Source organism: Elephantulus edwardii, unplaced genomic scaffold, assembly GCF_000299155.1.
Source record: "Elephantulus edwardii isolate Elephantulus edwardi_28Jun2011 unplaced genomic scaffold, EleEdw1.0 scaffold00010, whole genome shotgun sequence".
Taxonomy (NCBI): Eukaryota; Metazoa; Chordata; class Mammalia; order Macroscelidea; family Macroscelididae; genus Elephantulus; species Elephantulus edwardii.
In genome coordinates, this window is record NW_006399760.1 from 5,725,713 (window position 1) to 5,739,190 (window position 13,478).

At 36.4% G+C, this 13,478-nt stretch overlaps 1 protein-coding gene across 1 annotated transcript in view; it reads right to left on the reverse strand.

Moving 5' to 3' along the window:
- The window catches only part of LRP1B (low density lipoprotein receptor-related protein 1B), a 2,414,068-nt gene that overhangs the window by 1,039,815 nt on the left and 1,360,775 nt on the right, over positions 1-13,478 (reverse strand). Inside the window, exons 26-27 of the mRNA XM_006880809.1 lie at positions 9,375-9,539; positions 8,838-9,082 (exon numbers count right to left, since the gene is read on the reverse strand). Coding sequence (XP_006880871.1) covers positions 8,838-9,082; positions 9,375-9,539 — 410 coding nt within the window. The remainder of the gene's footprint in view (positions 1-8,837; positions 9,083-9,374; positions 9,540-13,478) is intronic.

Consider the following 13,478-nt stretch of genomic DNA (forward strand, 5'->3'; position numbering starts at 1 on the left):
ACTCGGGAAATTAAAAGATGAGTTGCATTTGGTAAATCCCTGGAGACTTCTTTAGAGTACTGAGACACAAAAATGTCAGTCTAGAGACGAAGTAAGGTGCGTCTATCGATGCCATGGTCTTTGTAATTACTGGCTATGCATCAGAGAGCTGGACAATGACTAAGGATGACAGAAGAAGAATCAATTGTTTTTTTCTGAAAGTTTGACAATAAATAAGATAACAGAAGAAGGACTGATTTTTTTTTTAATTGTGCTGTCAGGAAAGAAAATGAATATCCTACAAAATGACAAAATAACAAACAATTCTATTTTGGAGGAAGCCCAGCCAGTGTCTTCCTTAGATGCAAGGGTAGTGAAACTTCAGCCCACATGATTTTGACATGCTGTCATGAAGGGCTAGTCATTGGAAAAGATGCCATCTTTAGAAAAGTGGAGGATCAACAAAAGAAACAGTAACCCTATACAATCCTCACAGTAACTGTAACAGTGGATTCACGCATGGAAGCTATCCTGAAGATGGTGCGGGACAGGACGAGGTAAAGATCCATTGTTCATGGGGTTGTTATGAATTGTTCTCAACTCAAGGGCACCTAGCGATAACAAAACTGTAAGGAAACAAATTTGTTAAAGCCATCTATTTGTGATTATTTGTTATCACAGTTAGACATATAACTAACTAGATGCTTTGCCTAGATTCCTTTTTTCTTTATTTCAACAACATGCCTCTGGAAACTTTATGAACTTTGATAAATGATCAATAGATATAAAAAGGCTTTTTCCCCCTAGGGTCGCTCTGAGTTGCGCTCAACTAGATGGTAATAAACAACAACAACAACAACAGTGAATATCAACAATTTCTAGCATGTTGTTGTTGTTATGTGTCATCGAGTCACCTGCCACTCATAGAGACCCTATGTACAACAGCCCTAAACTCTGCCCTATCCTGTACCAATCTCACCATCTCCAACACACCTACTCCCATTACCCCACTCACTGAATTAATCTACTTCATAGAGGGTCTTCCTCTCCTGTGCTGTACCTCCACCATCCCAAGCATGACATCCCTCTCCAAGGACTGGTCCCTCCTTGCAACCTGTCCAAATAATGTCAGACAAAGCTTTAGAATCCTTGCCTCCAAGGAGAAGCCTGGCTTCACCCTCTCCAGGACAAACCTATTCAGTTTCTTAGCAGTCCATTGTATATTCAATTCTCTTCTCCCACACCACAGCTCAAAGGCATGAATTCTCCTTCTATCATCCCTAGTCATCGTCCAGCTTTCTGATGCATAGCAAGTGTTTGCAAAGACTATGGCATGTATGAGGCACACCTTGGTCTCTAGACTGACATCTTTGCCCTTCAGTACTTTAGAGAGGTCTTTAACCACAGACTTTCTCATAGCAATACATCTTTTAATTTCCTGGCTGCTGGTGCCAAGAGTGTTGACTGTGGATCCAAACAAACCAAAACTGTGAACAATTTCAATCTCTTCATCATCCATTATGAGGCTGCCATTTGGACCAGTGGTGAGAATCTTTGTTTTCTTGATATTGAGCCTCAATCAATACTAAAGACTGCAGTCCCTGACCTTCCACCGCAAGCGCTTCAGGTCCTCCTCAGTTTCAGCAAGCAGGGTTGTGTCATCTGCATAATGCAGATTGTTGATTCTTCCTCCAATCCTGATGCCATGTTTCTCCTCACAGAACCTCACCTCCCAGATAATCTGTTCTGCATACAGATTGAAAAGGTATGGAGACAGGATACAGCCCTGGCACACACCCTTCCCAATTTTGAACCATGCAGTGTTTCCCTGCTCTGATCTGATGACTGACCCCCTGGTCCAACCATAGGTTTTGCGTTAGAATAATCAAGTGTTCTGGGATTCCCATTCTTCCCAAAGTTAGCCACAGTTTGTTATGATACACACAGTCAAATGTCTTTGCATATACAACCATTAATATAGATTGTGTCATCTGCAAACACAGCTTGTTGATGAGTCTTCCTCCAATGTCTGACGTCACATTTTTCCTCATAAAGTCTAGCCTCCTGAATGATCTGTTCTGAATATAGGTTGAAAAGATATGGAGGCAGGATGCAACACACACACACACACTCTTTTCCTGATTTTGAACCAAGCAGTGTTTTCTTGCTCTGTTCTAAGAACTGCTTCTTGGTCCAAGTACAGGTTTCACATTAGCACAATCAAATGTCCTGAGATTATCATTCTTCTCAAGGTTAACCATAATTTGTGGTGATCCAAGCAGTCAAATGACTTTGCATGGTCAGTGAAATACAGATAGGTAACCCTCTGGTGCTCTTTGCTTTCTGCCAAGATCCATCAGTGATGGTCCTAGTGTCATGGCCTCTTCTGAACCTGGCTTGTATTTCCAGCAGTTTTCTGTTGATGTACTATTTCAGTCATTTTTGGATAATCTTCAGCATGATTTTGGTTGTGTCATGTAAGTAATATTGCTTGATAATTTCCACACTCTGTCAGACACTATTTTTGGAACAGGAATAAATATGGATGTCTTCTGGTCAGTTGACCACACAGTTTTTCTCCAGATAGATTTTTTGGTACAACTTGTTGAGGATGTTCTATACTGCATCTGTGGGCTGAAATATGTCAATTGGTATTCTGTCAATTCCTGGAGTTTTATTTATTTATTTACTTTCTCTGTCAATTACTTCAGAGTAATTTGAACTTCCTCCTTCATTGCCATTGCCTCTTTATCGTATGTTATTTCAGGAAATTCTTCTGTGTAAGTCAATTCTTTGTGTATAGTAACTCTGGATACTCCTTTCAACTTCTTTTTATGGTTCTTGAATCATTCAATATTCTGCCCATAACAGCATTAAATATTACAACTCTGGGTTTAATTTATTATTCTTTAGTTCCTTTAGTAATGCTGAGTGAATTCTTCCCTTTTGATTTTCCAACTCCAGCTCTTGCAAGTTCATTGAAATGCTTAGCCTTGTCTTCCTGAGCTGCCTGTTTAGCTCCATAACTTCTTGATGGCACCTTGCTTATTCTTTTATATCTCCACTAAATATTAGCAACTCAGATCGAGTTCCGTATTTCAAAAAGAAATGTAGGTGACTAAGTTAGATTGACTACAGGAATAATCATACAATTTGGCCCAGTAGTTGAATGAAGGGGGACTGAGTCACCATAAGTATATAATTTTATTTATGAAATAAAATTAAACATTGAATAATACTGAATAAAATAAATATTTTTGAAAGGCACATGTGATATTGTTTTGTTGTTGTTATGTGCCATAGAGTCGCTTGCGATTCATAGCAACTCTGTGTACAAGAGCCCTAAATGCAATTCTGTCCTGTGCCAACCTTGCCATCTCAAACACACTCATTCCCACCACTCCACTCACAGAATCGATCTATCTCATTGAGTGTCTTCCTCTCCTGTGCCGTCCCTCCACTCTCCCAAACATGATGGCCCTCTCCAATGACCAGTCAGTCCCTCCTTGCAACATGCCCAAAGTATGCCAGATGAAGCTTCAGAATCCTTGACTCCAAGGAGCATTCTGTCTTCACCCTCTCCAGAACAAACTTGTTTGTTTGCCTAGCAGTCTATGGTATATTCAACACTCTTCTCCAGCACCACAGCTCAAAGGCATGAATTCTCTTTCTATCAACCCTATTCACGGTCCAACTCTCTGATGCACAGCACATAATTACAAAGACATGTGATATAAAATATGTAATTATTAAACATGAGATTTTTAAGCTAATGCTAGTTGTAAAAATTAAGAAACTAAGTGTAATGTGCACTGTGATGGTCACTCTGAAGAGAAACAAAAGCTTACTTAATAAAAAAAAAATAAAAAATGTTCATTTGAAACAAGAATTGGGATTTGAGCCACGGAACCAAGTTCACATAATCACACCAAGATCAGTTGTTGGGTTTTTTTTTTTTAATTATAAAAGATTTAAAATTAAAATTTAAAATGTACAGTTTTGCTTCTTCATATCAAATGTGTTTAAGTTTTAATGAATTTCTTCCAAAGCACAAAGAACAATTACAGTAGTAACTAGGGATCTGAAATAGACTTTTCCCCCTAAATTTTTCTCAAGTGTACAATAACCAGTCTAGAAATGTATGCACTTGTAAGAGGCTGCTGCTAAAACTTTTAATAATTTCTTATTTAGATTATTAGGTGGCTTCAGAGACTATTCCTAACCTTTACAGCTGTAATTGTGAAGGGTATACTTCAATTTTATAGCAGTAGATGCCATATATCTTTAGAATGTATTCTTTTTTATTAAACCTCACATCATTATACACCACAAAATATGAAAGTATTTTATTATATACTTGTGTTAATACAGAGTCTTTGTCACCATATTCATTGTAATTCTATCCTTGACAATGAAATAGCCGATACGTTCCTGCATCTTTTTTTTTTTTTTTTTGTATAGTAATGGAAGTGTTATTTGACTGAAGTAGATAAACAAGGCAGGTAATGATTGTGATATGCTCAGTGATCCTTATAATGGCAAAAACAGAATGTTCTCTTATCATTCTCAATAGTGAAAACTGACTGCACTTCATTTAGGAAAATTACTAGTACTCTTCACAGATAACATTCTCCACATGTATATAGAGACTACAATACATGCCTTGAAACCTAGAAGAATATATTAAATTTCAGTCTTATAATAAAAACTCATCTTTTACAAAGTGGAAAATTGCAAATAAATCATCTTCCCCTTAAGATGCCCAAGGACACTTTTCTCTAGCCAAATGTATTACATTGATTTTCTCACTTCCTTTCTATGTATAAAGATTTGTCTGAAAAGCTCTAGAGTATTACACTCCTTCTCATTCCATGAAATTTTTGAGGGTCAGGTCTACATAGACAAACTAGACAGTAAAATTAGAAAATAAAATACATTGACCTTATTTCAAGAGAGGAAAATGATACAATACATAGCACAGGGATTTTCCCCCCTCTTGGTACATTAACTTAAGTGCTTCTAAATTAAAAGCCACCGTCTCTACAAAATGTCAAACAATCTAGTGGAGAGAAAAAAAAATAGATAATGGTGTAAATGTTTCTGCATGTCTAGAAGCAAAAATCCATCCTTTTTTTTAAAGTGTTGATCATTCACAAGTATAAGACTTTAGTGAAGAAGGTATTTTTTAATCTATTAGTAACATGAGTCACAAGCAACTCAACGGCACATAACAACAACAACAATAACAATAACATTAGTAACATGGTGACAGGATTACCATTTCTTGCCTTATTTAAATAAATTTACTGAATGCTTACTAAATACAAACAAGATAAAGGTATTTTTTAATCCTTAAATATTTCCACACAGTTTAGGTGATGGAATGAAGCAAATCAAGTTTGTTGGGAAGGAATAAAAAAAAAATGTTGTAGAGCTCAGGGTGTGTAGAGTTATGCATGTAGCGGAAAAATATCAAAAATACAAAAACAAAACAAAACAAAACCCAAACCAAACTTCCTGTTTTTAGAATTATTCTGACTTGCAGCAACCATTAAGACATAGCAGAATTGCCTTCCAGAGTTTTCAAGGCTGTTATCTTATGAAAGCAGACTGCCACATCTTTCTTTTGCAGAGTGTCTAGCAGATTCATTTGAACAGCTAACTTTATGGTTAACAGCCGATTACTCCATTACTGAACTACTAGATAGGCTCTAAACAGAAATAGAAATTGAGAGGCTCTGGGAGCTAGGTTCAAACAAATTACTTCATGGTGAGGGAAGAAAGGAATTTATAGATGTAGAGGTTTTATTGGGAGAAATATTATCAAGTGTGGATAAAAGGTCAAGTATTACAGAAAGACTAAAGACAGCACTGGGATATTGTGAATCTCAGAGGTAACTTATTTTAGAAAAGTATAGGAAACATTAACATAACTTGGATGTATGATAAGGTCTGAAGACACAAGATGAGTTGGAAGATTTACTCCTTATATTGACAGATGGAGAAAGGTGAAATGAATTCCCTCCACAGAAGACAGCCATATGTGGAAACTGAAAATATATTAATGAATAAGGGAATATTGTTTGAATTGGAATGAGAGGTTTTTATAGAATTTTTATCATATGGGAAAGTCAGTCAAGCCAGCAATACAAAAAATGAGAGGATAGGTGCATTGAATAGTAATTATATAAAAAGAAATAATAAATAAAATGCAAATATACAATGCCAGTGATGAAGACCCCAGTTGAGGTAGATTGACATAGTAACTGAAGTAATGGGGGTGTTTCAGAGCCAGTGAGACTGGCTCAGGATAAGGCAGGGTTCAAGGCTCTTTTGTACCCAGGGTTTCTATGTGTCACAGGCGACTCAATGGCACATAGTAACAACAATATATTTCATTTAAATATATATCTATTAATATCTATCTATCTATCATCTATCTATCTAATCTATCATCTATCTATCGATCTAATCTATCTATCTATCTATCTATCTATCTATCTATCTATCTATCTCTGACATTTATATGGAACTCCTATGGCACAAAGCTTAAGCAATTGGCTCTGAACCAAAAGGTTGGAAATTCAAATATACCTGTTGATTCAGCTAAAGAAAAAGATTTGACAATCTGCTTCCACAGAGATGAAATTCTATAGGACCCTTTAGCGCAATCCCACTCTGTCATAAAGGGTTGTTATGAGTCAGAATCAATTCCATAGCACTCAACAACAATAACACAGCATATGCTTTTATTAACTGCTATAAAAGCAGGCAACAACTCATGGTGACTTCATACACAATGAATAAAACACTGCCAGCCCTGAAGTCTACTCCTCCCTTCAAGATTAGTTACAGATCAAACCATTCAGATCTATAAGGCTTTAAAGAAGTGATTTTCAGAAAGAAATTCTTTGACATTTTTTCTTAGAATTTATGTTAAAATTTCAGAGTCCTAAAAAATTCAAAATCCAAAATCCCCAGAGGAATATGATTCAAATCCACTATCTATTTGCTTTCAGGCAAAAAGAGAAACAATATACTGAGTTATTTACTGTCTCAGAATATCTGCTGAAGGGTCACTAATGAATCAGTTCTAACTTGATGGCGGTTCTGACTTGATGGCATGTAACAACAGTGACATGCAGACACTCATTTATTTATGAAGTTGTTGTTATAAAGTTGCTATTACAGTGTACTGTCAAGTCAGAAACTACCCATACCTGACCATCTAGTGGGTTTTCAGAGGAAATAAATTGCACAGAAGGAGATTGGACGTCTTTCTCCCACAGAGCAGTTGGTAGATTAGAACTGTGATCCTTCAGGACTGCAGCACAGCTTCTCAGCACTATTTTTGTTGTTGATTTCCTTCGAGTAGAGCACGACTCTTAGTGACCGTATGAACCAAAGGCCCAAAGCCCCTTTACAAAACTATCAACATTTATCAAAGTTCATAGAGTTTCCAGAGGCATGTTATTTAGGAAGTAGATACCACTCTCAGCACTGGTATTCACATAAATAACACAAACCAAAACGTCTATTCTCATCACAGCAATCCTGTATGGCCAAATGAAATTGTCCCATAGACTCCTTAAGGTTGTTATCTTTATTGGAGTTTATTGCCACATAGTTCTCTTGTTGAATTGCCAGTGAATTCAAACTGTAACCCTTTTGGTTTCATATACCTGCACACTTAAAAACTATGCTATTAGGGCGTGAGGTGTATATGTGTATAAAACAAACAAAAATAAGTAAGAACATTCAGGAAAAAAATGAGTGAAGAAAGGGAAAACACAAAACCAAAATAAGACTTCAGATTACTACTAAACCAAAATGTCAAACACACAGAGATGGGAATTGGTACATATGCCAATGTGGACTTAAATTACTGAAATATCCATCCCTTCTCATGCACTAACCCCATTCATCCCAGAATATGCAGTGTATTCTGTTGCAGTACATCATGTTAAGATTTAACATAAAAGTGTTTCATGTTCTCTTGAAATTTGGTTGATATATTCCAAGTTAAAGACCTTATGTAAATACCTACAGTGCCTTGTGTTGATGAAACAATAATGACTAAGACTTAGGTAGCATGATGCATAATTCTTAGTTTCTAAGACTGTTCTCATTCTATGCAAACTACACAAGGAATTAAAAAAATATTGAAAATTAAAATAAAGCTTGAAATTCCACCATGCATGCAAATATAATAGTAATAACTGTTGGCTAAGAAAGTTATTTCCGTCCTTTTTCTATGAAGATTGCACCAAAAGTGAAAAAGAAAGCCCCTGCCCCTCCCAAAACAGAAGCCAAAGCAAAGGCCTTGAAGACCAAGAAGGCAGTCCTGAAGGGCATCCACAGCCACAAAAAAAAAAAAAATCCACATGCCACCCACCTTCTGGTGGCATAGGATTCTGAGACTCCAAAGGTATCCCACATATCCCAGGAAGAGCACCCCCAGGAGAAACAAGCTTGACCACTATGCCATCATCAAGTTTTCCCTCACCACTGAGTCAGCCATGAAGAAAATAAAAGATAATAACACACTGGTGTTCACTGTGGAGATCTAACCTAACAAGCTCCAAATTAAACAAGCTGTAAAGAAGTTCTATGACATTGGCTAAGGTCAACACCTTGATCAGGCTTGATGGAGAGAGCAAAGCCTACGCTTGACTTGCTCCGACTTTGATGCTTTAGCTGTTGCCAACAAAATTGATATCATCCAAACTGAGTCCAGCTGGCTAATTCTAAATACAAATATTTCTCACAAAAAATAAGGAAAGCTATTTTTCAGTTAAAGTATTACATGATTTAGAAGAAAATAACTTTGGAGTAGATAATGAATAACAAATACTTACCCTGAGGTTGGCGGCTAGGGTGGTAGATCTGAAGGTCAAACGGTTGAGCACTGGTTTTCTGAATCACACTGACGTTCTGCCCTGTCCACTTATTGGCTTTGGACAATGTATTGGTCCGCCAATCTGTCCAATAGACTTCACTTCCATAGAGAGACACGGCAAAGGGATGAGAAAGGTATTCATGACCTCGGATGATTTCTATCATTCCTGTTCCATCATAGAGTGCTGAATAGATTGCATCTGACCTACAGAAAGTAAACACATTAGCACTTGATCAAAGCTTATCCAAAAAATCCAGGAATATAATCTTATTCTTGAGATAAATGAAGAAAGAAAATATCTGAGAAGTATTGTTACGAGTCTATATGTAATTTACGGGAAGCTATGAAAAACCACCAGAAAGTCAGCACTAAAATAACAAAATAATAAAAATACCTAACCAACCATTCCAATATTTATCCACAAGAAACATAAATGTGTGTTAGGAAAATAGATGTGAGGAAAGTAAAAGAATATAGAGAAAAGATATTTATAAACCTGGCATCTGTCCAAACTATTCTTTTTTCAAAGTGGTCTACAGTTAGTCCATTAGGCCAAGCTCCAGTTTTCATGTCTTTGTAGATAGTTTTCCTCCCAGCACCACTCATAGAGGCAGATTCAATTCGAGGGAAATTGGCATCCCAGTCTGTCCAGAAAAGAATTCTAAGGAAAAAGAAAGAATGCTATTTTAGTTACTTGTTTAAAAATATTCATTGAGTGCATAAGGACTATTAGGCATTGGATAGATAAATAGTTATGAAAGAAAAAAGAAAAATATTTATCTTCATGGGCTTACAGTCTCATGGGGAAGACAGACTGAACAAGCCTATAAACACATATTTACAGTCTGTAAAATAAAACTTGAAACAATTTGGGGTGATAGAGAATAGCAGGCGACTGGCCTACTTACAGAATGTAGTCAGGAAAGAAAATACTCTGGAGAGGTATTATTTAAACTGAAACTGAAGGACAAGGACAGCAGTATGAAGAGCATAACAAGCAGAAGAAACAGCACACACAAATAATTTAATGGGGGGAAATGTGGGCTATTTGAAGAACAGAAATAAAGCCAAAGAATCAGTAGTTCAGTAAATGACAATGAATTTGAAAAAACACACACTCAAGTTTAAAAGAGTAATCTTCTGGGTCTTGTAGGGCAAGGTAATTATTTTTGGATATTATGTCAGAGGAATGAATAAATCACTCTGACAGTTATGCAAAGGATACAAGTAGGAATATGAATGTGTTAAGCTATTATTTTAAAAGAGCAGACAAAAGAGTATAGTAGTCTGGTCTAAAATGAAGGCTGTGGAGGGTAGATTGCATATTATGGAGATAGAAATCCTAGGGCTTGCTGACGGATTGGATATAAACGATGAGATCTAAAAAGGGATAATGAGTAACTCTTAGCATTATATTTGATGGGATGAAAAATTTGTACATCGATTCCATTAACTGAAATAAGAAAAACTGAATGAGGAATACCTTCCAAGGACTGAATATTTAGGACTGACATCAAAAGAATATTTACAAAATTTTTGAAGTGGAGGTTACAAGATATCAAAAGAGTAGATTTTCAGGAAGGCATTTGCTATGCCATTCTGAAGCTCAGATAAAAGGTGGGAGAATTGGAGAAAAGAAGTTGGAAGTCATTGTATATAGATAGCATTTAGATAGAAATGAAATGGGCCAAGACAGATTGTGCAGGGTTAAAAACAGAGAAAGTTTGATACATGTAACCATACAACAGTTAAATAAATCTTGTTATATTAAGAAATCATCACGTACATTATTTTGCTAAATACTATTGTACTTTCTGTATTAGTATTGCACATATAATTCTGAGCAATAGTCATCAAATACTCTTCATTGTACATTTGATGTCTAAGATTGCTAGGTAAAAATGGTGAGTTTAATTGACTGTGATCTAAAACTACTGATGCATATCTCTATAATGATAATGTAATATTGTTTTAAGCTATTCACATTGCTACATCTAGCTAAACGTTTTTTGAGTGCTCTGTCCCTCAGAGAAGTATGACTTTTGAGTTAAATGCAACTTCCTGTGACTATACCATCAGAATGCCCATTAATTGATTGAAGAATAAGAAATCATTACCTGTGGTTTTTCAAATCTTTGTATCTTCCATTATTTTGTATGAATTTTCTGTGTTTCATTGATTATGCAAAAGTGTTTGACTGTGTGAATCATAACAAACTGTGGGTGACTCTGAGAAGAATGGAAATCCCAAGAACACTTGATTGTGCTAATGAGAAATCTATACTTGGACCAAGAGGCAGTCGTGAGAACAGAGCAAGGAAACACTACATGGTTCAAAATTGGGAAGGGTGTACACCAGGGATGTGTCCTGTCTCCATACCTTTTCAACCTGTATGCAGAACAGATTATCTGGGAGGTTGGACTCTATGAGGAGAAATGCAGCAACAGGACTGGTGGAAGATCTACCAAGAATTTGCATTATGCAGATGACACAACCCTGCTTTCTGAAACTGAAGAGGACCTGAGCGCTTGCTGCAGAGGGTCAAGGACTGCAGCCTTCAATATGGATTGAGGCTCAATGTCAAGAAGACAAAGATTCTCACCACTGGACCAATTGGCAGCATCAGGATGGATGGCGAAGAGACAGATTGTTCACAGCTTTAGTCTGCTTGGCTCCACAGTCAACACTCTTGGCACCAGCAGCCAGGAAATGAAAAGACATATTGCGATGGGAAAGTCTGCTGTTAGGGACCTCTCCAAAGTACTAAAGAGCAATGGTGTCTCTCTGGAGACTAAGGTGTGTCTGATACAGGCCATGGTCTTTGCAATCACTTGTTATGCATTAGAGACAGCACATAACAGCAACAACAACAAAAACAAGCTTTCTTACCTCAGAAGATGAAAAGACTTTGTGGAACACAATTAAATTTGACATACTTTTACTGTGAAGCCAATTAAAGTCTAGAACAATAAAAGGAAACATGGACTAATGTATATTTACAATTCTTTATGATTCTCGTTTGTTATTTTATTGTTTAATTTATTTTTTCCCCATTCAGTAAAGCCATGCAGGCCTTTGAGGGAGATGAGAGCACACCAACAATGTTATTTATGCATTGTCTTACTTAGGACCATACAAATGATTCCAGTTTTTAAAGCTGTATATTGTTTTACTAAAACTATATACTGACAAATATATATAGAAGCAGTGCATTGGGAAAAATCTGCTGTCAATAATCTCTCCAGAATGCTGAAAAGCAATGGTGTCAGGCTAGAGACTAAGGTCCGCCTAATCTAGGCCATGTTGTTGTTGTTGATTTCCTTCAAGTGGAACATGACTCGTAGTGATGCTATGAACAAAAGGCCTGAAGCCCTTCTACAACTATAGACATTTATCAAAGGGCATAGTTTCCAGAGGCATTTTATTTAGAAAATGGATGCCACTCCTGCTTCCAAACCTGTCATAATATGGTATTGTTTTTATGTGCCATTGAGTCACCTGTGATGTATAACTACTCTATGTACAGCAATTCTGAACCCTTCCCTGTCCTGAGTCAGTCTCACCAACAATTCCCAGCCTTGTTATGCTTAAGAGAGCTAGAAAATGACTAAGGATGACAGAAGAACAATTAATGCATTTGAGTTCTGGTGCTGGAGAAGCATCTTGAACATTCCATGGACTGCCAAGAAAACAATTAGTTCTGTTTTAAAAAGAGTGAAACCAGGTTTCTCCTAGGTGACTAAGATTTTGAAGATCTGTCTCACATACTTTGGGCATGTGGCCAGGAGAGATTGATCCTTGAAGAAGCACATCATTGTCAGAAAGGTGGAAGGACAGTGTAGGAGAGGAAGACCCAAGATGAGATGGATTGATACAGTAATTGGGGCAGTAGAGATTGGTGTGTTAGAATTAGTGAGATTGGCTCAGAACAGGGCAGGGTTCAGAGTTGCCGTGTGTAAGGTTGCTATGGGTTGCAGGCAATTAGATGGCACATAAAAACAACATATAGTTTCAAAGAAAAATAATTATGTATACTAAATGATTAAAAGATAAAAAAATTATATTAGAAATTTCATAATACTCATGGTAAAAGGATATAGTCATTAAGGAAAGAAGTACCATTTTCTTGATGAATGTAGAATTTCATATACAATGTAAAGCACTGGAATTGAGTAAAAGTTATAATTGTATTGATGTTGAATGATATAAGTGCATTTGTTTTAGTGTCATACAAATGAAGAGTTAAGATAGAAATTTTCACTCACTACCTAACAAAAACAACAACATAGTATATTCTATTTCATACTCCAGTTTTTAAAATGAAAATGAAAAATAAAAAAAATTCTAACAGTATATACTTGGGAGCCTATTTGGTGAAATAATGCCATATGTGAGAAATCTAGCTTATCAGATAACAATCTCAGAGAAAAGAGCGCTCTCGCTCTCTTTCTCTCTCTCTCTGGGTGTGTGTGTGTGTGTGTGTGTGTGTGTGTGTGTGTGTTAATGCACATACATAGAGAATAAGTATTTTTTTTTTAATTTAGGTTGTTTATTTTTCATTTCAATGAACATCTACAGAGATTTTGGGATTCCATTCATT